At 43.9% G+C, this 27,899-nt stretch overlaps 1 protein-coding gene across 1 annotated transcript in view; it reads right to left on the reverse strand.

Moving 5' to 3' along the window:
- PDE1C (phosphodiesterase 1C) overlaps positions 1–27,899 on the reverse strand; it is a 600,432-nt gene that overhangs the window by 569,573 nt on the left and 2,960 nt on the right. The window contains exon 3 of the mRNA XM_073809803.1: positions 23,806–24,012. Within this exon, the coding sequence (XP_073665904.1) occupies positions 23,806–24,012 (207 nt within the window). The remainder of the gene's footprint in view (positions 1–23,805; positions 24,013–27,899) is intronic.

Below are 27,899 nucleotides of genomic sequence, written 5' to 3' on the forward strand. Positions count from 1 at the left end.
TCTCAGGCTGCAACTTGGAGACTCCAACTCTGCACTGCAGGTGAAGACAGTGAAGCATCCAACTTCATTTAGCCCATGAACAGAGTAGGAGAAAATACTTGGGTTCTATATCAGCTGGGCATAACAGGAAAACCTGACCAACAGCGGCTTGCTTAACCACAAATGCATTGAACCGAAAGACTGGAGATATAACCTTGTCAGTGGGCAGGGCTTTGCTTTCTCCACCCACCCCCAGCTCTGGGGCACAGGAGCATCCCCTCCTCCCGGCCCAGGTTCCCACGCAGCTGGGGTGGGTGAGCTTAGGGGGAGGGTGCTACACTGTTGGCAATCAGGCTAAGCCTTCCTGTCCCTGCCTTATCCAAAAGGAAAGGCTCCAGCATCTTGCGAGCCTGGCGCCTCGAAGCTTCATTGACCCCCTGGGAGTGGCCAGCATTATGCTAGGCCCTGGCAATCCAACTACAGACAAAGCAAGGTTCCTCCCCTCTTAAGGAAAAGTCCCCTTTCACCCCGCGCCTCCTTGTAATAGCAGCTCTGGGTTCCTACTTCCCTACGTAACAAAGTTTCATCCAAGAACAGGCTGCCAGTGGCTGCAACTGCCTCATCTCCCACCACCTTTTAAGAATTTTTCTTTAATTTAAAAAAAATGTAGAGACTTCCCTGGTGGCGCAATGGTTAAGAATCTTCCTGCCAATGCAGGGGACATGTGTTCGATCTCTAGTCCAGGAAGATCCAACATGCCATGGAGCAACTTAAGCCCTTGCGCCACAGCTACTGAGCCTGTGCTCTAGAGCCTGGAAGCCACAACTATGGAGCCCGCGTGCCACAACTACTGAAGCCCTCGCTCCTAGAGCCCGTGCTCCACAACAAAGAGAAGCCACCACAATGAGAAGCCTGCACACCGCAACAAGAGTAGCCCCCACTGGCCACAACTAGAGAAAGCCTGTGCACAGCAACCAAGACCCAACGCAGCCAAAACTAAAATAAATAAATAAAATTTTTTTAATGTAGAAAAGTAAAACAAAACAAAACCACAAACGTATTATTTATCTCATCTAAGAAAATATCTGGAGATAGGTAGTCCCAAGATTGTTCAGCTTTTCTGCACTTGTGTTGGCCTTCTCAGGATCACAAGATGGCTGCCAAAACGCCAATCACTGCAGAGTCACATAATAACAATCCAAGCAGGAAGGAAGAGGACTGGTGGGAAAGAGCCTTCTCTTAGTACATAGCTCTTTTTTGTTAGGCAAAAAACTTGTCCCTAGAAATCACCTAGCAAATGTCCCCTCCTACATCTCACTGGCCAGCACCAGGTCATATGTCCAGTTCCCTAAAACACTAGCAAAGAGAAATGAGATCCCATGATTCGCTTAAGCCAAACCTGATTCCTCACCTGGGGCTGGGAATCGCCTCCCAAACAAAATCGGGCTTCTTTTAACAAGACTAGGCCAGCAGCAGTGGCTCCATCTCCTACTCCCAACCTACCCATTACCCCTCCCCAAGAAGTCAGTCCTTGATTTATCAAATCCATTTGGCCTACTCACAGAAGAAAAGAAGAGAGCTCTTCTTAATGAGCGTGGAGGCACTTTGTGTGAAGGCCAGTTTCTGCTAACTATACCACAGAAGTTCTTGCCACAGACATTACCAGTGGCACCCAGGTGGTGTGGCTCTCCATGGGAAGGCTCTGCTTCCCTCACACCCAAGGACTCAGCACTTTGATACATCTCAAAACAGACCAGTTCCTCAGCAAATTTCCTGGTCATGGACATTTCACTGAAGAGTCCATAGAAGCAGACATAGAGGAGTGGAGAACCTCAGTGCACAGCCGTTCATCCCAACAATTCTCCCTTGAAACACCCCTCCGGACCTACCTCCCTGGTAACTCACCACCTCCCCTCTGCCCTTCCTTCACACACCCTCCACAGAAATCGCCCTGAGTAGTCTCTCTTGCCTTCAGCCCACTTTATCCACTCAGCCAAAGGCCCAACAGCCAATCCTGGGTTTGGAACCAAATATTATTCCTCAAGCAAAGCAATTAAAATTATTCAATATTATAGATGTTGATAAGTAGGACGAGTAGGAGAGCAAGGGATAAAGGGTGGAGATTAAACCGAGTAATTTCTGATAGACAATACTGCAAAGAGAGCATTTACTGTTATATCTTCCAGCAGGTGTTTGTTTTTTAGGTCTCCTAAGAGTAGCTAAGTTCTACAATTAAAATTCCTGGGACTTCCCTGGTGGTGCAGTGGTTGGGAATCCGCCTGCCGATATGAGGGATGCAGGTTTGAGCCCTGGTCTGGGAGGATCCCTCATGCTGTGGAGCTGCTCAGCCCATGCATCACAACTACTGGTTCTGAGCTCTAGAGCCCGCAAGCCACAACTACTGAGCTCGAGTTCCACAACTACTGAAGCCCACGCGCCTAGAGCCCGTGCTCTGCAACAAGAGAAGCCCACGCACCACAATGAAGAGTGGCTCCCGCTCGCTGCAACTAGAGAGAGAGCCTGCATGCAGCAACAAAGACCCAACGCAGCCAAAAATAAATAAATATATATATTAAAAAATAAAAATGAAAAAAATTCCTGGCTCTGTGAGATAAAAAAATATACCCAAAGCAAGAACAAATCAAAGTCAGTTAGGGTTGTCATACCTCATTTTCATTAGCCCTAATTTCATGTTCAAACTTTTTTTTATACGTGTGTGTGTGTGTGTGTGTGTGTGTGTGTGTGTGTTAAATATAAAGAAAAATTAGCCAAATGGACCCAATTCCCCAAACCTCTCAAAAGCTTGCTATGGTGAAACCAATTTTACAGGCATCTGTCTTACATAGACAGCCAATTATTCGGATCTCTTTAGAATCCCGATTGTACCTTAGGGCTTGCCATGTTTCCTTTCCCTCTGTTGATATTCAGGCATAACAGGCAGGGGATAAAGTATATGAGGTACTCAAAGAACTATTGACTTTAGTCAGCTGAGAGCTGATGCTAAGACAGCTCACAAAGGGGGTGCACTTGCTACCTCACTGAAAATAGGAACTGTGGTTGAACAAAATCGCTGGGGCCATTGATTAAGAATTTTTCAAACAGTGAACTTGGCTCAGATGTACCCTTCCTGGTTCCCCTCTAGGAAAGCTGCTCTCACCCTATTTCAGTTTCAGTTTCCCTTTGCTGTATGAAACACACACATGCACACATGCAGCAAAACTTAGCAGCTTAAAATTATAACAATTTATCATTTCTCCTAAGTCTGGAAGACTGTGTCTCAGGTCACTCATGCAGCCCACATTCAGCTGGGAGCTGGCAGGAACCCCAGTTCTCCTCTACATGGCCTTTCTTTTCATGTGCTATCTCCAACTCTGGCTCCTCCCAGGTGGCCTCTCTCCAACAGGGAAAACTAGACTTCAATAGCACATGGTAGTTGGGTTCCAAGAGAGAATGTTCCAGAAGACAAACCCCAACACACAACCGTGTATCCAAACTCTGCTTATACCACACCTGATAATGTCCCATTGGCCAAAAAAGTCACAGGGCCAGTGTGGGAGGAGACTCCACAAGTGGTTCACTGGAGGCCCTGTTGAAACTGTCTACCACACCCTTAAAGCACCAATTTCTGTACTTACCTCTCTTTGAAGCATAATACTCTTTCTACATGGGACAATTGTGAGACCCTATGGGCTAAAGATTCTGAGTCAACAGAAACAGTGCTGTAACAATGAGTACAGAATTGAGTTAAAGAGGATTTTAGAATATGTGTTAAGATTTGGTACTCGGTGCTACCAAAAAAAATCATATTAATAAGGGTCAGTGAAAATATAAATCGAAAGCATTTAATCAGAAAGTTTTAAATTTTTTTTTTTTTTTTTTTTTGGCTGTGTTGAGTCTTCGTTGCTGTTCATGGGCTTTCTCTAGTTGCAGCGGCTTCTCTTGTTGTGGAGCACAAGCTCTAGGCACACAGGCTTTAGTAGTTGTGGCTCGCAGGCTCTAGAGCTCAGGCTCAGTACTTGTGGCGCACGGGCTTTGTTGCTCCACAGCATGTGGGATCTTCCCGGATCAGGGCTCAAACCCATGTCCCCTGCATTGACAGGCAGATTCTTAACCACTGTGCCACCAGGGAAGTCCCAGAAAGTTTTAAATTATTGAGTCTGGAAGGTAGTGGGTGTGCCTAATTGAAACTTGTCTTCAGAAATGCTTCGCTGATCTCCCCTTTCCTTAAGTTAGTACTTAATTCATCCATTTTGTTAATCTTTAAGTGTTTATGAAGCACCTGGCGTCACTACATGTTAAGGCTTTGGGCTGGGCCCTACTCCATCTCCCACCTTCTCCTACCTGGACTCTGGCAGTGGCCCAATAGCTGGTCTCTCCACCCCAACCACATGTGTTTGTTTGAAAACACAAATCTAATCCCATTTTGTTTCTGCTTTGAGAACCTCTGACACTATTAAAATTTAAACCCTCTAAAGTGGATTTCAAGGCCCTTCAGAACTGAACTCTCATCTATTTTCTGTTAAAGTATCATTTTTCATAAAGGATAAAATCATGACTCAGACAAATATAAAGTAAGCACATGTCAAAGATTTTACTTAGCCATGAATTAATGAGGAACTTATAAGGCATTAAAACCCAATTCAAAGGAGTGTCCACAGAGCAGACACATACACAGGCACTCAGAAATGCTGAAAGGAATTCGTTAACAGATGCAAAACTAGATGCTTCCAACTGTAGGGTTTGGGGTGTTGAGGAGGCAGGGAATCAATTGCAACTCTGCCAGACAAAATTCGTTTTCATTTCTATAGACAAGAATCATTTGCATTGCTATCAGAGTTACATAACTTACAATGTGTAAAAAAGGTCAAAGACACTGAAAGGTGCAGAACACTATAGAACCAGATGATATGGAAGAGGGCACAAGTCAATGCCCAGCATTCTACTGATATGACACCTCGTAATCTTTTCTTTTCCTTTCCTATTTCAAAGTCTTTGACAATTTTTTTACACTTTCCAGCCTTGGCAGCAGTGCCTCTAGCCCTCCACTCTAAACTGTAGCCATACTGTGTTCCTCATAATTACTCTGGAAAGCCCCAAGCACTTCTGACCACATTCCTGGGCATTTTCTGCATCCTCTGCATGGAGTGGACCCATCTTTATTTGGAGATCTATCCATAATTTTTTTTAAATTCCACATATACTTCCTTCTACACCAATAATAGGCCAAGCAGTGAGGATTCAGAAGTGAAGAAAACAGACAAGGTCCCAGCCTAGACTGGGAATTGTACTTTGGGTGCTGCTGTTCACCTTGAATCATCCGGACTTCAGGAAATACTCTGATGTCTAACCATTGTGTAACTGTGAGTGGTGACGGGGCTTCCCTTGCAGTACACGGACATTTCCGCTGTTCATCATTCTGAGTTAAGAGGAGCCCTCAAAGGAGACTGAGGAGGAACATTCAGAGAAAGCGTAGGATCAGGACAGACCAGGACAGGCAACCAGAGGAAGTCGGATGGTGGTCAACAATGGAACCACCATGGAGAGGTCCAATAAGAATATGATTAAATATGCCCATGTGTTCTAGAAACTGCCCTTTGCAGAGTGTTTCAATGGAAAGATGGAAGCAGAAATCATAGTACTCTGGCTATAAAATAAAATTGGGGTATAGAATTTTAGAGATTGGCTGTGGTTTTTTCTTTCGAAGGAATACGGATTCTACTGTGGAGCTAGAAAGTGGAGGATCATGGGAAGAGGAAGTGTAGTGTAGCCTAAGTCATCCCCCAAAGAAAATCAGCTATACTGCCATAGAGAAAAAGCACTGGATATGGAGGCAAAAACTTACATTCAAACCCTGGTTACAAGATTCGGGGCTTGTTTTGCAATCTCTTTAGACCTTAGTAAAATTGGAATAGTAATACCTTGAAATATCTTTCGATGACATAATCTTTATAAAAGGACACAGTACAAAGCTTAATACATCCTATCTGCCCAATGTGTGTTATTTAAAGCCTCAGCGAGAGAGCAACTACTACCCTAAGTAATCAAGTCAATAATCTTGACAAATACCCATTGCATTCCTTGAGGTTTTTGTTTTGTTTTGTTTTCATATCCTGTCTGAGTGGGGTTTCAGAAGTGAAGAGTAAGGGACTTCCCTGGTGGCGCAGTGGTTAAGAATCCACCTGCCAATGCAGGGGACACGTGTTCTAGCCCTAGTCCGAGAAAGATCCCACATGCCGCGGAGCAACTAAGCCCGTGCACCACAACTACTGAAGCCCACGCGCCTAGAGCCTGTGCTCCACAACAAGAGAAGCCACTGCAATGAGAAGCCCGTGCACCACAACCAAGAGTAGCCCCCGCTCGCCACAATTAGAGAAAGCCCATGCACAGCAACGAAGACCCAACACAGCCAAAAATAAATAAATCAATAATTAAATTATTTTTTTTAAAAAAGTGAAGAGTAAAAGAGTACACTGTCCAAATGCTTTGAACACTTTGTTAATAAGAGTTTGTTTCAGGATCTGTTTCTAAATAAGGACCTGGGAGATGATCCTGCTTTGCTCTGATCTACCTTACTGAAGAGCAAGGCCCAAGAAAGAGACCCCAGAGCAGACCCTAGAAACCAGGTCTCCTGAGAATTGTCCACTGCCCTTTCCACCTTACTAATTAGACCCCAGAAAGATTCTGTGATGGACTCGAATGGGAAATATGAACAGCTTCCTTTCATCACCAAGGAGACAAAGCAACAAAGAACCAAAGCATCTTGCAGTAGAGTTGATACAAACCCCATGCCTCCTATGACTAACATTCCACCCACCACCCTCTCCCAAACCCACCACTCCCACCCCCCAGAGGAAGAATTAACTACTTGAAACAGATGAGTTTAGGTTTCTCTTCTGTCCTAAAGAGGGGAAAACAACTTCACTTTCTCTCCTCTAGACAGCATCCTAATTTGTCTCCACTTGGCCACATAGCTCAGGACAAGAGCTTTTGAAATTAATGATGCTTTTCTAAGAGTAATTTCTTCTGCTCTAATCACATGCTAGTTCTTGCTGCTCACAGGGCTCAGCGTTAAGATTGCCTAAAGGAATCAGCAAACTGCCAGAAATGCACTGCTCTCAAGCTCCCAGGTTGCTTAATAAACGATGATGAGTCACCCTAAGCCAGATAGTCACCTCACACACATCTCTTAAAATGTGAGCTTTCACATCGATATGCTCCCTAGGATGCAAATCAAAATATGGGGCTGATGACTTCCCTGGTGGCACAGTGGTTAAGAATCTGCCTGCCAATGAAGGGGACAAAATGTTCGAGCCCTGGTCCAGGAAGATCCCACATGCCATGGAGCAACTAAGCCCGTGCACCACAACTACTGAGCCTGTGCTCTACAGCCCGCAAGCCACAACTACTGAAGCCCATGTACCTAGAGCCCGTGGTCTGCCACAACAAGAGAAGCCACTGCAATGAGAAGCCTGTGCACCTCAGCGAAGAGTAGCCCCCGCTCACCACAATTAGAGAAAGCCTCACGCAGCAACAAAGACCCAATGCAGCCAAAAAAAAATTAAAAATAAATTTAAAAAGAAAAGTGAGCATTTAAAAAAATATATGGAGCTGAGAAAACTAGGGGCTCAGATTTTTTAGAAATCTTCCCTGCTCATTTTTTTTTAATGGATAGGAAATTCACAAAACATACAATTAACCATATTAAAGTATACAGTTCAGTGGTATTTAGTATATTCACAACATTGTGCAACCACCAACTCTCTCTAGTTTCAAAACGTTTTCATCACCCCATAAAAAACACCCTGTACCCATTAGGTAGTCACTCCCCATTCTCCCCTACTTCATCCCTGATAACTTCTAATCTCTACAGGTTTTCCCAAATCTATATTTGCTTATTCTGGATGTATCATATAAAAGAAGTCATGCAATATGTGCCTTTTGTGCCTGGCTTCTTTTACTTCACATGATGTTTTCAAGGTTCATCCATGCCGCAGCATGTATCAATACTTCTTTCCTTTTCATGGCTGAATAATATTCCATTGTATGGATATACCATTAATCTTCTGTTCATCTATTGATGGGCATTTGGATTGTTTCCACCTTTTGGTTATTATGGATAATGCTCTATGAACGTTCTTGTATAAATTTCTGTGAATCCCAACTGGTTTTTTTGGGGTATTTTTTTTGCGGTACACGAGCCTCTCACTGTTGTGGCCTCTCCCGTTGTGGAGCACAGGCTCTGGACGCGCAGGGTCAGTGGCCATGGCTCACAGGCCCAGCCGCTCTGCGGCATGTGGGATCTTCCCGGACCGGGGCACGAACTCGTGTCTCCTGCATCGGTAGGCGGACTCCCAAACACTGTGCCACCAGGGAAGAACCCCAACTGTTTTTGATATACTTCTTTGCTCCTTCAGCTCATAGAGATCACTTGACTAGATCAAATTCCAAGAAACCCCCAGTAAGAAGAAATAAGATATTCTTAAGAAGAAAGGGATGTTCTTCTTTGTGGTTTTGTTTTCAGTTTGCTACATGATTTTATTGAAAATGTTTAGCATGGTATTGGAGGAACATTGTATTCCAAACAGACATGACAGTACCATTATTCCTGGATATTGCTGGCATATAATATAATCTAATATAAATACCTGTAAGTTGGTTGATATAATGTAAGTTTGGGTTCAATGACTTTTGCATGTTCATATTTTCCTGACTCCCTTATTTGGCTAGATAAAAGTTGAGTCTCTTTGCATTCAACAGAGTTAGATGTGACCAGAAAATGTGGTCGGGCTCACAGATTCTGGATCAGTGAGGAGCAAGAGATAGGGAAGCACTGAGACCTGCTGCTTACAACCTTTATCAACTGGGTTGGATTGCAACCCTCAAATCTCCATAAAAATTTGGCCCCTGAGTATGCTAAATCTCGTCTAATTAATTCACAAATGTGTATAAAATACTTTAAAACACAAAAGTAAAAACAAAACAAAACAAAAAAAACCACAAAAGTAATGTTAAGTCATGATAGAACAATAAATTCAAGCCAGGATCACTCCCTAACACCATACACAAAAATAAGCTCAAAATGGATTAAAGACCTAAATGTAAGGCCAGAAACTATCAAACTCTTAGAGGAAAACATAGGCAGAACACTCTATGACATAAATCACAGCAAGATCCTTTTTGACCCACCTCCTAGAGAAATGGAAATAAAAACAAAAATAAACAAATGGAACATAATGAAACTTCAAAGCTTTTGCAAAGCAAAGGAAACCATAAACAAGACCAAAAGACAGCCCTCAGAATGGGAGAAAATATTTGCAAATGAAGCAACTGACAAAGGATTAATCTCCAAAATTTATAAGCAGCTCATGCAGCTCAATAACAAAAAAAACAAACAACCCAATCCAAAAATGGGCAGAAGACTTAAATAGACATTTCTCCAAAGAAGATATACAGACTGCCAACAAACACATGAAAGAATGCTCATCTTCATTAATCATTAGAGAAATGCAAATCAAAACTACAATGAGATATCATCTCACAGTCAGAATGGTCATCATCAAAAAATCTAGAAACAATACATGCTGGAGAGGGTGTGGAGAAAAGGGAACCCTCTTGCACTGTTGGTGGGAATGTGAATTGGTACAGCCACTGTGGAGAACAGTATGGAGGTTCCTTAAAAAACAAATAGAACTACCATATGACCCAGCAATCCCACTACTAGGCATATACCCTGAGAAAACCATAATTCAAAAAGAGTCATGTACCAAAATGTTCATTGAAGCTCTATTTACAATAGCCCAGAGATGGAAACAACCTAAGTGTCCATCATCGGATGAATGGATAAAGAAGATGTGGCACATATATACAATGGAATATTATTCAGCCATAAAAAGAAACGAAATTGAGCTATTTGTAATGAGGTGGATAGACCTAGAGTCTGTCATACAGAGTAAAGTAAGTCAGAAAGAGAAAGACAAATACCGTATGCTAACACATATATATGGAATTTAAGAAAAAAAAATGTCATGAAGAACCTAGGGGTAAGACAGGAATAAAGACACAGACCTAGTAGAGAATGAACTTGAGGATATGGGGAGGGGGAAGGGTAAGCTGTGAGAAAGCGAGAGAGTGGCATGGACATATATATACTAACAAACGTAAGGTAGATAGCTAGTGGGAAGCAGCCGCATAGCACAGGGAGATCAGCTCGGTGCTTTGTGACCGCCTAGAGGGGTGGGATAGGGAGGGTGGGAGGGAGGGAGACGCAAGAGGGAAGAGATATGGGAACATATGTATATGTATAACTGATTCACTTTGTTATAAAGCAGAAACTAACACACCACTGTAAAGCAATTATACTCCGATAAAGATGTAAAAAATAAATAAATAAATAAATACAAGCCAGGGAAAGACAATACAGATTGTTAAGTCATATATTCTGTCTGAGGATCATTTTTTTTCCAAGTTCATAATTTATTGTACAAATTGAGTACCACATGATGAGTTAACATTAGCTTCCTCAGGCACAGGAACTTAGATGAGGTACATTTAGAACCTGTTTATGTTGCTTTCACAGCTGGAGGCTTTTCTCTTTTTTTAGCATCTTTATTGGAGTATAATTGCTTTACAATGGTGTGTTAGTTTTTGCTTTATAACAAAGTGAATCAGCTATACATATACATATAGGAGGCTTTTTAAATATTAACTTGAAGGATAAGACCATCAAAGCAGTGAAATATTTTTTAACACCAGTGAAACGGAACTGGGCATCAGTTTTTGGACCTGCCATAATTTCAACCTTGCAAAATGCACAAATTCCACAGGCTGTATCCTTCAACATATGCAGCTACCCCTCCCAATGATCATTATTTTAAAACTAGTTCAGTATATTCTTAGACTCTAAATAATCTCAAAGCAAAACGTTTACCTCTAAATGAACTGGTTTTAGCCACACCAACATGTCTGTATTTGCATGTCAAGATGTCTTCATAAACAGGTCAAAAACTACATTTCCATTTCTTCAAGGAAAGAAATTCAAATGCAGAATTCATATATTTCTCAAAAATAATAACTATTACATAGCTTCTTTTTTTGAAAGAAATATTTGGTTTTTGTGAGTTTTTTTTTTAATTAATTAATTTATTTGGCTGCCCCAGGTCTTAGTTGCAGCATGCGGGATCTTTTAGTTGTGGCATGTGCGATCTAGTTCCCCTACCAGGGATTGAACCTGGGCCCCCTGCATTGGGAGTGAGGAGTCTTAGCCACTGGACCACGAGTGAAGTCCCTACATAGCTTTAAAACATGGTCCTTTTATCATGCTAAGTCAATTCTTTCTAGATATAAGTCGTTGTACTGTAATTGTTATCAGACTAAAATAAAGCTCTCATTTGAAAACTTTTTTTAAGGTGCAGTAAATTATACCAGTTCTGCCAAAATAACTTACTGTTATTTGCTAGCTTCAATTTTAACCTATTATATGAGTCTAAAACTCTAAATGCTATTCAATTCTGTTTGATCAATAGCTTTGATTTTCAACTCACAGAATTTAGATCAGAATGTATTCTCTCCCTTTTTTAAGATTCGGCAGAATGAAAGTTCCTAGGCTTTGTCTACCCAGGCAAATCCCCTCCTCTCTTTCTGATCTGAATTATTCAGGTTGGAGATCCAGCCAATCTGTATATAAAATTCAACCTTCTCTTCAGCTGTGTAGGCAGTATGGCTTCTCACTTAGGAAAAAGTTGTGAACTGCCAGCTTGTGGATAACAAAATCCACAGTGAGCTTTTCCCCACCATCACCTTTACTTTGGGCAATTCTTGAACATCTTCCTAATGAAACAATTAAGGCTTACTTATTAGTACTTTTTTCTTGACATTCTCCAACCTGTATTTTTCAGATAAAATCTGGTAGTTTAAACAATCATTTTCCTAAGACACTTGCCACTTCATAATACAAAAAGCAAAAGCATATTTAATATGAATGAACTAATCAGACACAGAAAGAAACAAAGAAAAGGGATAGTGTTTATGCATTTGGAGACACTCATAACAAAGTCATCTATTTCTTATATGAAAAAGCAAAATAAAGCATCAGACTGGATAAATTCTAATGGATTTTGATAGTCTTTATTTTGAGCGAAATCCACAACATAAAATTACAGAGGGAAAAAGGAAGGGTAGAAGCTAAAAATACAATGTAAATGAACAAAATGGAAGGATATATTAAAATGCATCTCAAAGAACTAGGACATACTGTACATCTTCCAACTTCCATTTGCAACTCACTAAGACAGTCAGAATTTGCTCATCAATTTGATGATGTTTAAAGCAAGTAGCTCTACTGCTGTACATAACTGGAATTTTAAGATTTAGAAGTTCAAGTAAGTATGAGTAGTTATCACATGCTTTAAGAAGTGGTGGTTTAAAAGTTATGATGGGGCTTCCCTGGTGGCGCAATGGTTGAGAGTCCGCCTGCCGATGCAGGGGACATGGGTTCGTACTCCGGTCTGGGAAGATCCCACATGCCGCGGAGCGGCTAGGCCCGTGAGCCATGGCCACTGAGCCTGCGCGTCCGGAGCCTGTGCTCCGCAATGGGAGAGGCCACAACAGTGAGAGGCCCGTGTACCGCAAAAAAAAAAAAAAAAAGTTACGATGATTTCCCAGTTGAATTAGAGGCAATTCATAAAACTGCATTTACTTATAATTACATCACACCTGATTTTTCTAATTCATATGAGAAAATAAATGAGTCATTGGCCATTTTTAGCTAAATAAAGTTTGGTTCAAATTAAGCAAAATAGCTAAACTGGTTTATTTGACCCTGAAAGTCAACATTCAAGGTATTTCATGATTTCCTAATGGTCACTCAAAATAAAGGGCTAATTATTCAAATGTTCATAACATGTAAACAAGTACACGAAGTGCTTTAATAGGAAGTTATCTTTCTTTTATTTTATTTATTTTTGGCTGTGTTGGGTCTTTGTTGCTGCGTGCAGACTTTCTCTAGTTGTGGCGAGCAGGGGCTACTCTTCGTTGCGGTGCACGGGGTTCTCATTGCGGTGGCTTCTCTTGTTGCAGAGCATGTGCTCTAAGTGTGCGGGCTTCAGTAGTTGTGGCTCACGGGCTCAGTAGTTGTGGCTCACGGGCTCTAGAGCGCAGGGTCAGTAGTTGTGGTACTCGGGCTTAGTTGCTCTGCGGCATGTGGGACCTTCCTGGACCGGGGCACAAACCCGTGTCCCCTGCACCGGCAGGCAGACTCTCAACCACTGCGTCACCAGGGAAGCCCTGTTTTGTTTTTAACTGAATTATCTTGAATAAGAAATGTCTGTGTTATTTTCCCTTGTTGTGACAGGTAACTTTTACCTTTGCTCTTACAGTACTTTGAGACGACGATCATATAATATAATTGTATATAATTATATAATTTCCTTATGTAACATAAACCCCCCTTGTGTAAATTCAGAGTTTACATATTTCTGAGGTTGTCAAAGATAACTTCCTATCGGGCTTCCCTGGTGGAGCAGTGGTTAAGAATGCACCTGCCACTGCAGGGCACATGGGTTCCAGCCCTGTGCTCCGGAAACAACAACAACAACAAAAAACAAATGGCCCTCTATCCCTATTCATTCTCCTAAACCCATAAAAATATGTTCCAAGGCTTAATTTTTTTTTTTTCTGGCCATGCCGTGCAGCTAGCAGGATCTTAGTTCTTGAACCTGAGCCGCAGCAGTGAAAGGGCCGAGTCCTAACCATTGGACCACCAGGGAATTCCATTTTCCAAGGTTTAAAACAGTGATCTGATGCTTTAATATTCATCCTTCTGCTTTTTGTTTTTTGGGTTTTTTTTGTGGTACACAGGCCTGTCACTGTTGTGGCGTCTCCCACTGCAGAGCACAGACTCCGGACGCGCAGGCCCAGCGGCCATGGCTCACAGGCCCAGCCACTCTGCGGCATGTGGGATCCTCCCGGACTGGGGAACGAACCCATGTCCCCTGCATCGGCAGGCGGACTCCCAACCACTGCGCCACCAGGGAAGCCCCATCCTTCTGTTTTTTATTGAGTTCTAAAGTCAAAACTTTTTTTAAATTCAGAGTATAATTAGTAGTAGCAAAGAAAAGGACTACAACATAAAAAGAAAATAATCTGAGAATAATTTAGTACAGACGATAAAACCACTACTATTGGAACTTTTCTGAGATTTCTTGAACCACTGTAATTTCCCCATATGTGTTACTTTGGCTGCTCCTTCCCTATGATTAGCAGGAAAACCTTTAAAACAAAAAAGGCCTGTGTGTTTATTTAGCCCCTGTACTAAGAGCCCTCGAGTTCAGGCACATCCTTGTGCTACTCCTGCCAGAGAGGATGTAGACCATATTACAGGAAATGTCACAGTGTTATGCAATGGGGTGGGGATTTCATTCTGTGCCCAGACAAGACCCCCATCAGAAAGGATCTCTTCTTGCCACAGAGAGTACAGCAGTAAAGCAGAGAAAGTTCATTAAGGTTGAGAACAGTCACCAGACGAAGCATCAGATGGAGAGAGTGCTTCTCAGCAAAGCAAAAAGATAAGAGCCACTCCCAGAAAGCAAAAACAGAACACCTCAGCATTTTGCAAAACAGATTAGAGGAAACAACCCTTAATAGAAATCAATTGATGAAAATCGCAGTAAACATGAACTTTTTGCAAACAACTGCAAAAGTAGAGTCAGAGGCCTTGATATGAGAATACTATCTACTGGGATTAATCCCAATAGAATGAGAAAAACATAGGACAAATGGAAGAGGGGTGACAGATTCTGGATACTGAAGACTTGATCTGAACACAATTATTCTTGTGGTTCATTGGTTGAGAGTTCTGTATTGATTAGCATACTTCCAGCAGCAAAACAACAATAAAATAGAAAATTCCAACCCAAATTAGCTTAAATTATTATAAGGAATGCATTCCTTCCACTAAACTGCAAGACCAGAAGTAGGGTGGTTCTTTCTCCATTTCTTTGACCTCCTCCATGTCTTAGCTTCATTCTCAGACTGGCAAGGAGATAGCTACAGCAGGTGCCAGCCTCATACCCACACATAACAAAGCCCTGAGAAAGAAGAACAAACCATGCTCACCAGGCCAGAGAAAACCTTTAAACAGAAAGAATCATGTGCTTGAGGTAGGAGGTCATTGGTGTGATATGGAAAACTCCGCCCAAGTTACAAGTGACCTCCAGGTCCAAGGGGATAATTACAAGGGGCATTGACAGCATCCACTACATTTCCCAGAACACACTCCCCAGGCAGGCCCTCAATTTCCACACTTCAACTACAGTCTCTCCTCTCAGATGTTCCTGGTGTCCATTCTAACTAGATTTCATCTAGATTCAATCAGCAACAGGGGAGGCATGGCTTGGGCAAGCCCCCAGCAGTGGTTCTGGAAAGGGTAAGACTCGACATGTACTGAGTACCTACTACAGGCCCAGTTCTGTACATATATTGTCTCATGGTGATGATCAAAACAGCCCTATGTTTTTCACAATGTCCTCCCAATGCTATATATTGTACATATACATACACATCCCCATATACTTATATATACACATATACATATACACATACATATATATATGGAAACAGACCTGGAAAGGGTGGTAACTTGCTCCATCTCAAATGTCTAGGAATTGACACAGCCAAGACTCAAACCACGCATGGTTAACGCCAAAACCTCACACCCTTTCCTCCTAACGCATGACGAGAAGCCAGTGCCTCTTCACCTCTCAGCACATTTCCCTTAGATCAAAAGACCCAAGTTTACATTCTTGGGAACTTCAGAAAGCCCCAGTCCTCCCAGAGCCAAAGGTAAAATAAACCTGATTGTTGGCCAGAATATCTTCTCTAATACTAACATATTAGTACCTAAACCCTGCCTACAGGTAAACCTCTCCTTAAGACACGTCCACGTAACACAAAGCCCTTTTCATGTCAGGCCAGCTATTTTGCTGCTTTGGGTTTATATGAGGAGGGATTGATGTAGAACAAACCAGAGAAGAAATCTACTCGTGTTACCTCCCTCCAGGGGAACACTTTCCAGGGCTGGGGATTAAAGGAATTCAGTACTCATTAAGTGGAGAGACTTTGCCTACAGGACAAGCAAGCTTTAAAGAGTCCAGGTGATATATGTGGCCGTGCTTTCCAGCCTGGGGACTGTGTTGCACCAAAGGAGTGGATAATTTTAGCAAGTTCACCTGCAGATGATTTCCCCTATGAGTCTCTGGAGAAGACTCCTCCTTCCCTCTCAAGGCAACATGAGCTGGGATTATTTTTTCAGCTCCTACAAGAGATTGGATCCCATATAAAATCCTTTGCCCCGCCCAAGAAGCTCTTAGCAACCATCACCTTGGTCTCATGTTTCACCACTGGGCAATAATTCCATTGATTCATAGGCATTTAATGGGTATCTCCACTGCTCCCAGCCCTGTGAAAAGCAACAAGGATACGAGCAAGGTCTAGTTGCCCTCAAAGAACATTGAGGAGTGGAGGATTTGCATTTTTTCTGAGTATTAAATTAGACAACAAACGTGCAGACGCTGCCATTGTGTCTGGCACATATAGGCGCACGGTCAGTGTTGGTTTATTTTTTCTCATCATCGTCTTCAAAATACCTTTATGGGAATTCACTTGTTGATTTCTCAGAGCTTCCTCGAATCCAATTTGGAATGAGAGAATAAAAGCACATAAGTAAGTACAGGAATCCTGTGAGTAGAAAGAGGCAGGCAGTATTAGCTTCATCTGTACTTGAGGAAACCGCAATCAGTTAGGCCATGGAGCAACACAACGGGGAAGGGCACAGCTGAGGAGCCTGGGTTGAAATTCTAACCTTGTCACATCCCAGCCCAGACCTTGGACATGAACTCTCTGCCTCAGTTTGCTCATGTGTAAAAGGGTTTGTGGTGGTCAGTTGCATGTGTCAACTTGGCTAGGCTGTAGTGCCCCGCTATTTAATCAAACACTAATCTAGGTGTTGCTGTGAAGATATTTTGTAGATGTGGTTAACAGGTACAATCAATTGACTTTAAATGAGGGAGACTACTCTCAGTATTGTGGGCGGGTCTCATCCAATTAGGTGAACAGCCTTAGGAGCCAAAATTGAGGTTTCTCAGAGAAAGAAATTCTGTCTCTGGCAACATAGGCTCCTGCCCCAGCCTACTGATCTGCCCTACGGACCTAGGACTTGCCAGTTGTGTAAGCCAATTCCTTGAGATAGGTAGGTAGGTAGGTAGGTAGGTAGGTAGATAGGTAGGTAGGTAGGTAGGTAGATAGATAGATAGATAGATAGATAGATAGATAGATAGATAGATAGATAGATAATGGGTACATAATAGATCTATAGAGATAGAGATACGGAGAGATCGCATATTGGTTTAGTTTCTCTGGAGAACCCTGACTGATACAGGGGACAATAATACATCCCCTCTCACTGGGTCATTGTGAGGAGCAGTGTGCTTAGGAGAGTGTCTGACACAAAGCAAAAACCACACTAAATGTCACCTACTCAAGATCACTTGGCTGGTGGCTGTGAGCTAGGACAAGCCCGCAAGGGCAGGACGTTTACACCACACCCTCTAAATCATCTGCCAATGCGTACAGTTGTGCCCATCTGTCCTGCCCTGCAGAACCACTCGAGTGAAAAGGTGAGCACAATTTCCCGAATTCCTGGCCACCTACTCTCTTAGTTGATTTACAAAATGGCTGGGTCCCCCTGCTTGAGTGATGGAGATCCCGACTAGAATCTGCATCTCATTCTTCCCTAAGGACTTCAGGGTTATTAATGGGATACCCTCAGGAATCCCCTCAAAGCTGAAACCTGGGTTTGGCTTTAAGCCACAGGTGGGGAGTTCACTTTTCTATCAAGTGTCATTGACCCATAAGGAATAATCAAAATCATAAAGATAAAAAGTAATTTATTAAAGAACAGAGTTATTTTTAGCATTATCTTTTGGTCTCATCTTGCTTAGCCTAAGAAAAGAGACTGGGAAATGGTAAAGGGGGACTGAGAAGGAAATGGAATTTTGGAATTTGCCAAATTTGCACACAACAGAGCAAGTATTAGAAGGCAGATCCCCACTTCTCCTTTAAGTTCCATACTGGGCCCTCTTCCTTTCTGCCTCCTGTTCCATCTAAGCCCCTCCTCCTGGTCCCCCTGCACTCTTTAGCTCCTGCTGCAGACTGTCAGCCTTTTTCAAGGCACCAGGGGCCCAGAGGCAGATGAGGCATTACTACAATTAATCCTGTGCCTGCAGGGAAGAAATAGTACTTTTGAAATAAACTGGGAATGCATATCTCTAAGACACACATGGAGAAGTGCAGGTGCTCAGACACAAGCGATTTCGTTCAGCTTCTGGGAGAGAGGGGGTAATTTTATCCAGTGTAACCCAAACATCACCATCCAGTCATGGAGATGGAGTGGCATAGCCAAGAGCTCTGAACCAGGTGTCAATGACCTAAGCACCGGTTCCAGCTCAGCCCCTAAGTCCCGTAGGCAAGTCAATGCCCCTCTCTGGACCTAGGTCTCCTCTTCTATAAGGTGCAGGACTGGGCATAGAGGTGCTGAAGCTCCTTTCCAACTCATCACACTCTGGATCCTGTGCTCTAAGAGACCACAGCTCTCAGTGCAAGCTTGTGTCATCTCCAAGCACCAGTCAGGAGGCCAGCAGGAGGCCAGGCTTCATTGGGTGAGGTCCTCACCTCTCGGAAGAGAGGGGGGAGTCATCATTTGCTTTCCCAAATAAAGCAAGGGTAGGATAGAAGAAACTAGGCGTCCCTGAGGGTTCACTTGTGGTTCCCATCACTATGGAAAATTCCTGAAGCTTCTGTAATCTCCACCTGTGGTGATGTGAACACCCAATCTGGATCTGGGAGAACACCTGGGCCAAATTGCCCCACTGAGCATATCACGTCTCCCCCAGCCTTTTCTCACCCTCTTGCCCACACAGCCTGCATCTTCTCTGACTCAATTTTCTCCACTAATTAAATGTCACACTTCCAGCTGCAATCACTAAGAGATGCTCTCCAGGCACTTTAGCAGAGGGAAAAGTAAGGTCCTTCCCATTTCCTACTACCCCCATGAGACGGTGACCATGAAGATGGCTAAAACCAATGACAAATAACAGGGCTGCTCTGAAGAAGTGTTAATGGGGCCCACGGCCCAAGAAGTTGCAATTAGGAGACAAAAGCAAATACTTAAAAGGAAGTAAACAGACTCCTTCCCAGAGATCAGGGGAAGCATGTGAGCCCATGACCCACATATCTATGATTCACCACACTCCATGGTCATGATCTTCTACTCTATTTCTCTATTTTATAGAAAATAGACATCAGGGGAAGCATGTGAGCCCATGACCCACATATCTATGATTCACCACACTCCATGGTCATGATCTTCTACTCTATTTCTCTATTTTATAGAAAATAGAGTGATCAATTATTTTGCAGGCATTCTGGTCGATGCCACAGTTCTTTTTGGAAAGCTGTGGCGTATAGATTTAAAAGTCAACCAGGATGTTACCAGCTGGTATCCAATGATGAATGAAGAGGAATCCAGAATCGGACCCCATGTCAATACATACAGTTGGCCAAGTTAAAGCATTTCACATCTGTGAGACCCCTGCATCTTCAGAACACCTGTATAGAATGGGAAAGGCATGAGTTCTTGTCTTGGTTTAAAAGATAAGGAAACCAAGACCCAAAGAGGATAAATGGCCTGCCTGAGTTCACTCAGTGAATAAGTGATAGAGCTTCTACACCAGACCATGACTCCTCTCCATGTGGTTTCCACTCTGACAGTTTTCAGGTTCACTCTCATTGAAACAGAACAGAAAAGGAAGAGGCAGCAAGGAGAACAGGAAGCATCATAGCTTTAAAAGATTAGCCACAGTATCCCAAAACCACTAGATTCCCATGGGACAAGAAGTCATGGGAAAATCCGCAGATGTGGAAACATGCCCTCAATTCCTAATGGCTACCAACACAGAACAGATTCCAAACACACCACAGCTGGCAGTGATGGGGTGGCTGTTGACAGGAGGGAAGAATGAGCACGCCTGGGCTTTGCAGACATGACCTGTCACTTACGGTTAACCACCCCTCCTCCCCACTTGGACCTCAGGCCCTTGACTGATTTTCTCTTCCGCTGAAATGAAGACAACCAAAGGTGGAGAGTTGAGTACTGGAAGGAAACCCAAACATCCAATTCAACTCCTGTTTTATGGATGAGAAAACTGAAGTCCTAAAAAACAGAGGTGACTTGCCTGAGGTTACACAGCCACTTGGCGACAAACTCAGGTTTCCTGATTGCCTTTTCATGCCTCTTTCTGAGCTGTTCAGCTGCCCACTTTGCCTGCATGTGACTGACATAGTCCTAGTGACACAGGACTCCTATCAAAGTGCTCAAGAGAAAAAGTCAGGCCCACAATGTATACAGAGTTTGGAGAGACAGCTCTTACATTCTCTTAGACACTCCCTTCCCTCCTCAGGACATGCATCCCTGGGGGCATGAGTTAGGATGAGTTTCCTAGGACCTTCACACTTCTTGCTGATCCTCAGCTTCTTTCTGAAGCCACTTCCTCATACTTATGACTCTTTGTTCCCCTCTGATGAAATTCCAAGACCTCTGAAATCCCTCCTTTCAACCTGTATTGGTATTGGGTTGGCCAAAAAGATCGTTCGGGTTTTTCCATATTTCACCAGAAAAACCCAAACGAACTTTTTGGCCGACCCAATATGTAGCCCCTCTCTTCCAAACGCATCAGATACGCCTGAATGGGTCTGAACCTACAACCTCCAAAAGACTCCCCATCCTCCTTGTAAACTGGAGGGTACAAACAGATCCTTTAGAGAAGGGAATACCTTAACCCCACCGTCCAGATGTTGCCAGGGCTCAGTTCTGAGCCAGATCCGATTTTCAGCAGTACTCTGTATTCCAGCTTCCCACTCCCACCACAAGCAGAACCCATTCCTCTCTCTCCATGTGCTCCAAAAGCTAACCTACTCATCACACTGTATCACAGTTAGGGAGATGTGTCTCCCGGCCAGGCAGTGAGCTTCCGGAGGGCAGACACAAAGTAGGTGCTGAGTAAATGACTGCATTATTCATGATAAACATGAATATTTTTAAATCTCCCTGTCTCTTTATTTTACTCCCTCTGCTAACCTTAAAGCTAACTGCTCTGCAAGTTCAGCCATTTTCCAAGTAATAAAGCCCACTTTCTCGGGCTCGTCTTAAAAGATAGCTTTACTGACACCACTTAGTTCAACGAATCACATGAACCCTTGTGCCCAGGCACTGAGCTTTGTGGTAGAAGATTCAAAGAGGACAAAGGGCTCAATTCTTGGGGGAAATGTTGTGGACTGTGTGACAGCTTGAATTGTTGAAATGGAATTGCTGTGACAGGAAAACCATAAAAATAAGTTGATCCAGGGTCTCTTAAAAATAGTAGTAATGACTACTGCCATTTATTGAGCACTTACTATATGACTGAAAGCTATACTGGATGCTCTACATGTATTATCTTAGTTTTTACAACCCTGAGAGGTAGTTATTTTTCCCAATTTACAAATGAGGGGTTGGAACCAGAGACATTAAGTAGCCGCCTAAACTCACACAACTAATAAATGATTGATTGGGACTAGAGTCAAGGTGAATCTGATTCTAGAGCCCATGTTTTCATCCACAACGTTATATACTTAGAGACAGTTTTTTACAGCACCTCATGTAGAAAATATGAAGGAAAAGATTCCTCCTTTTCAAAAATAAGTGTAAAATAGTATGGACTCAACCCTCTACCTGCCCTTGTGGTGTGATCCCAACGTAAGTACAGCAGAGTAGAAAACCAGAACCTGATTTGGAATGCAGGATCTGGGGAAAACGAAATACCCTTGGCTTCAGCAACTCTTAGCCTGTTCCACAGTGCCCTCCAGCGGCCAGCTGATGTCACGCATGATTTTTCTTAGGTTCAGGAACGAAAAGTTTTAACAGCCTAAGATTCAGTCAGGGACAACCTTGAATAAAGTAGACGCAGTATTTACCAGCCATTCTCTGTTCCAGGCTAATGCCAAATGACCTCACATTCCTGTGACTGGAGCAGACAGACAGCAGCAGATTTGGGTATCAGGCTGACCTGAGATCAACCGCCAGCTTCACCACTTAGAGATGTCAGTGAGTGGGAAGCACACGGCACCAGGACCAGGCTGGTCACCTAATCACCATTAATCCTTGCTTTCTAGATTTCACTGACTCAGTATTTAGGTATGCATTATTTTTTCTTAATGGGTATAATTTTTATCTTTACAAAAGGAAAAACTCAATCTTGAAACTGACCCAGTACAATAAAATGCACTCTTCCTTATCAGAATCTATATGTCCTTAGTCAAAGAGGTGAGACCTTTATCCATTTATTTTTTTAATGGGCATCACTGTTTTCAACGCTTATCAATAATATATTTGGGGGACTTCCCTGGGGGCGCAGTGGTTAAGAATCCACCCGCCAATGCAAAGCCCTGGTCCAGGAAGATCCCACATGCCGCAGAGCAACTAAGCCCGTGTGCCACAACGATTGAGTCTGCGCTCTAGAGTCCGTGAGCCACAACTACTGAAGCCCGCATGCCTAGAGCCTGTGCTCCACAACAAGAGAAGCCACCACAATGAGAAGCCTGCGCACCACAGCGAAGAGTAGCCCCTGCTCACCGCAACTAGAGAAACCCCACGCGCACAGCAATGAAGACCCAACGCAGCCAGAAATAAATAAAATTTAAAATCTTTAAAAATAAAAAGATACAATATGAATTTCTTCCTCTCAGAAACCTCCCCCCCTCTGTATGCTGTACTCTTCCTCACACAATTCCTGTCTCTGCACCATTTCAAGACAGCATTTCAACATCTGTACTAATTAGGGAATCTGCAGAGAAACAGAGCCAAGGGTTTATAAACGGTAAGATTTCTTGAAGGAGCTGGCTCATGTGGAGGTGCTAGTCCAACATCTGGCAGGTAGAGACACAGTGAAGAATTGTAGGTCACAGGCCATACGCTGGCACAGGTCCCTGTTGCTCAGACTGAGACTACTATTCAGCTGGCAACAGTGGTGAATTCAGAAGCTCTCCTTATCACACCTAGTTTTCTACCTGGAAAAGTTGCATAATATTTACAACATGCTTTATCTCCAGCAGGATACTCAGAGGAGCAAGTTTAACATTATCTTTCCTACTTGGAGAGGTGAGATGGGAAAATCACCCCATGGATCCTCCTGCCTGCCTAAAGCCCCCTCCCCCATGTACTGAATGAAACGCTAGATGTCTACCTTCCAAACATTTTCAAGTCTTGCTTGTCATCTTCCTCCAACATACTTTTCTGATATCACCATAATAGCTTTTAGAATCTTTTAGGCCATGTCGAAAAATTACAGGGACTAGGAGCACTAAGGCACCTCTGGCCTCACACATGAGGGGACTTTGGTTGGATTACTCTGTGACCCTGGGCCAGTCACTGACTGGGAACCTCAGCTCCCTCAGCTGGGAAGCAAGGATAGCAACAGTACCTAGCTCATGGGCTGTTAAGGTCAATGAGAGAACCTATTTCTAGCATTTAGCAGAGTAACTGGCATATAGCTAGAATTCGAATGTTTCCTATTAACCTGAACAACAAACACTGCCCCATGCGCTGCTACAGTCTCTCTGGTGTGAGCACAGGGTGAGGAAAGGGCGGTAATGGACGCAGGTGTTAGAAACCTTCAGGCTTTGGCTCACAGGGAGGGTCCCTAATCCCACTGAACCTCTTTGGGGATTCAGATTCCTTACCTGCTCCAGGAATGGAGAACGGATTATAGACAGGATTCTGGTACCAGGGACTCAGGTGAAGCTGCTGGGCCACGGGGTGCACATAAAAGAAAGGTCTGGAGTTACTGCCCTCAAAATTGTCCTTGTTTCCTGAAGAGTTCATGTCCCAGGCTGAAAAGCAGGTGTTTGTAGTTAGGAAAGGACAGCCGCACTCTGCCCTGTAAAGTGCTGTAAAGGAAGGAAGTCGTCCTTGTCCCCCATCAGAACTGGGAGCCTGGGTGGAGGTCCCTTACCTTCTCTTCCCGCTCGCCTGAGATGGGGACACGCGGAGGCTGCCCTGCGTGCGTTTCAACCAGGGGAGCAGCGCCCAGAAGCCCGGGCCCGCATCGTGCTGAGCAAGTCTGGCTCCCCAGGCAGGAGCACCGTGGGGAGATGAGGCCTTGGAGGCGCGGGGTACCTAGTGCCGGGCGCCAAATGCCAGGGGCCACGCCCCGCGGCTGCACTGGGAGACGCGGCCTAGGCCTCGGCTGCACCGCCCTTGTCCACAGCCTCTCCAGCCTGCCCCCCAGCCTCCACCCGGGCCGAACCCCTCCTCAGTCCGGGAGTCCAGGCCCCCGGCTCCGCGTCTCCTACCACCCCCCTCCCCACAGGCCAGTCTGTTCCCGCGACCTCCACACCCTGCTTCAGTAGCTCTGGTGCACGGGCTCAGTAGTAGTGGCTCTCGGGCTCTAGAGCGCAGGCTCAGTAGTTGTGGTGCACGGGCTTAGTTGCTCCGCGGCATGTGGGATCTTCCCGGAGGGCTCGAACCCGTGTCCCCTGCATTTGCAGGTGGATTCTTATCCACTGCACCACCAGGGAAGTCCCCATATTGTATCTTAAACATTCTTGGAATTCACAGGCTGAGCTGCTATATACCCCTGGTTTTTCTACACCCTTAAGGTTTACAGTATTTTATTTGTCCTTTAGAGTTGTGGTTTAGGAGAATTAAAGGAGTAAGTGCTGGAAGTAGGAATAAGATTTGTACTCGGTTTTTCTTAATTGCAACATGACTCAGATTTTAGTGAAAAGAAATTTATAGGATATATTTTCTTGTGAAACCTGGAATTCCAGGAGTGAAGCCACTTCCGGTGGGCTAGATGGGGATGAGATCCCTACAGGGTTTGTGTTCCTGTATGTTGTGATTGTCTGTTCACGTCTCTCCAATACTGGGGGTAGCAGTCTTCCCTGTACACCCATTGCCGTGAATGATCTGAGAAGAGTTTGTGACATATTAGCTTTTTTACTGTTTTGGGAGTAAGTGACTTCCAAGCATTTTACATATCCAGAATGTCTACCACCTTTTAAATATTTAAGACATGGAGTACACAGTGCTGTAGAATTGAAAGAGAGGGCTGAATTATGGGGACGGGGGGGGGGGGGGTTGTGTTTTTTTGTTTTTGTTTTTGGCCACGTCCTGAGGCTTGTGGGATCTTAGTTCTGCAACCAGGGATCAAACCCACGCCCTCGACAGTGAAAGTGCAGAGTCCTAACCACTGGACCACCACAGAATTCCCTGAATTATGTTCTTAAAAATGGGCTGATTTTAGTAAATATTTAACTTCTCTTTGCCTGTGTTGTCTTCTGAATAATAAGCTGAATTAGAGGAGTTTTTGCCATTGGCCAACGTCTCCCCGTTCCCCCACACCCCGGGCCTGTCAACCACCATTCTACTTCTGTGATTCCACTTTTTCCATATATTTACATAAGTGATCATACAGCATTTGCCTTTTTCTGTCCAACTGATTTTTCTTAGCAAAATGCCTCAAGGTCCATGTGTTGGCAGGATTCCCTTTGTAAAATGATTAGGCTTTGGTAGCAGTTTGGTAGCAGGGAAGGTAGGAAAAGAGTTGCCTTATGTGGAAGAACCCATCTATGGCAAGGTCCTTATTGGACCACCTACATCTTAATGAGATGATACCCTGAGAAACTAGATGATGAGGTGCTTTACGCCATCCTAAGAAATGTGGTCATTGTTCCTCGTTATCCTGACAGGCAATGATAAGCCATTCAAATACTGTAACTGAAGTGAGGATCACAGATTGTTCAGAAAGATTGTTCTGGAAGCAAAATGCATTACAGGCCTGTGAGATGTGTGGGAGATGGGTTAAGAAAGTTGTTAGTAGTTATTCATGTAAGGACTTGGGAGGACTTTAAGACCTTGGCTTTGGTAACAGAAGACTAAGTGGTAGTCCTGTGGTGGATTTGAACAGTTGTGGCTGTACAGGTGTGGTGTGTACTGGCTGAATGTTGTGACCAGCTGCAGGAGACAAAATAGCTAACTATTCCATTCTCTTTCTAGGTTTCACAAATGCAGTCTGTATTTTCCATATCCTGTGGTGCTCAGTGAGTATCCTAGCTTCCTCGTCCTTCAGTCCCCATTGCCCACTACTCTCAACCAAAGACCCATGGTTCCTATGTTTTATAACATGGCACAATTCCAACAATATGGTGGCTACTGGGAAGAAACAAAAACAAGAGACACCCAAACAGAAACTGAACCTCAACAGGCTGAAAACTTGAATGAAAAGCCAGATGTTAACTCAGAAGGCAACAGCCATGACATAGTAAGGGTGACCAGTATCCCTGTGAATACATTCTGCCCTGAGAATGTGGGTGAAAAGGAAGAGGTAGAGAACATTAGCTATCCTGAGGGAGGTATTGCCTCCCCGACCTGGTTGGCTCAGGTCAACAAAGTAGATGAGGCCACTCAGGGTGCCATGGGTCAGTGCTATGATGCACAGCCTGAGCCATCATCAGAGAGCAGTGAAGGACCACGGTGGAAGTACAGGGACCTCTTTGAAACTGATGATGATGATGATTCTGATAGTTACAAGGAGTATTTTTATTCCCCTGTAATTTCCCCTGTCCCCCTGCCAAATGAAGTAGGTGAGGGCATACAGCTCGAGGAATACCCCCAGCAAATGCCCTCTGGAGGTGACTCTCATAGCCTCTATGAGGAGTGTCATTATTTCTCCCCTCCTTCCACCCTGTACAGAGTAGGTTGATGGCATCCAGTGGGAAATGAGAAAGGGAGCAGAGCAGCTGGAGAGTAGGAACCAGGATGAAGATGAAGATGAAGGTGAGGAAGAGAACAGTAACTATGAGGGGCACATTCCCTCCCCTACCTGGTCGGCCCAGTTTACCAAAGTAGAAGAGGGCATCCAGTGCGACATGAGTTGGTATGAAGCACAGGTAGAGAAATCCCCCCAGCAAATGCCCTGCAGAGATGAAGGGACCTCACCAGACTGCAAAACCAAGGGGTCATGGAGAAAGCCAGTCACAAATAGGAAACTAAGTGCAGACAAAGATGAAGTGATGGTGAATGATGAGATTGGGGAGGTGCATAAAGAGAACTTGAAAAGGTGTGCGGAGACTAGAAAGACTGTGAAAGGCAGGAAGCTGAAAGACCTGAGCAGCGTCTCAAATGTTAAGACAGCCTATTTGCTGCAGAAAAGCCCTGCCTTGACCATCGTGCTTCCTGAGGATTCGGAAGACTCTGAGTTGGAAGCTGAAGATGTAATGCATGAGGTAGAATGCCTCCTTGAAGAAGTGAGTCCACAGGGCCCTCTGACATCTTCCAAAGGAAGGTCTTATCTGAAGGCTGGAAGGATAATCAGGATGCCACCTGAGTGCTCTGTCCCTCCCCAACTTATGGTTTGGCCCACCAGAAATAAGTACAGGTTATTACAAGCTGGTGGTGAATATGAGCACATAGTCCCTGTGGTTTACCAGCTGAAACGACAGGATGGCTATGAAAGCACTGGTGTCACCCTCCGAAGAAAACATACTATGCCCAAGCCAGAGGGACTGGAGTCCAGGAGAGCCTCACAAACCACTGGAATGTAAGTGACTAGGGGGTTCATCTTATTTGGTTGTCTGCGGTGGTTCCATACTGGGTCCTGGATGCAAAGGCAACTGTGAATCAATAGTATTTCTCCATTTTTAAAGTATGTTTTCCCTTAAGCTGTAGGTGCCCATATTCATAGGATTTGCAAAAAGAATCCCACGTTAGAATTCCTGCATTCTAGGAAATTGCAATGTAATGTGAAACAAAGTGCTCTATTAGATTATAAAGA

The sequence above is a fragment of the Tursiops truncatus genome, chromosome 9, assembly GCF_011762595.2.
Source record: "Tursiops truncatus isolate mTurTru1 chromosome 9, mTurTru1.mat.Y, whole genome shotgun sequence".
Classification (NCBI taxonomy): Eukaryota; Metazoa; Chordata; class Mammalia; order Artiodactyla; family Delphinidae; genus Tursiops; species Tursiops truncatus.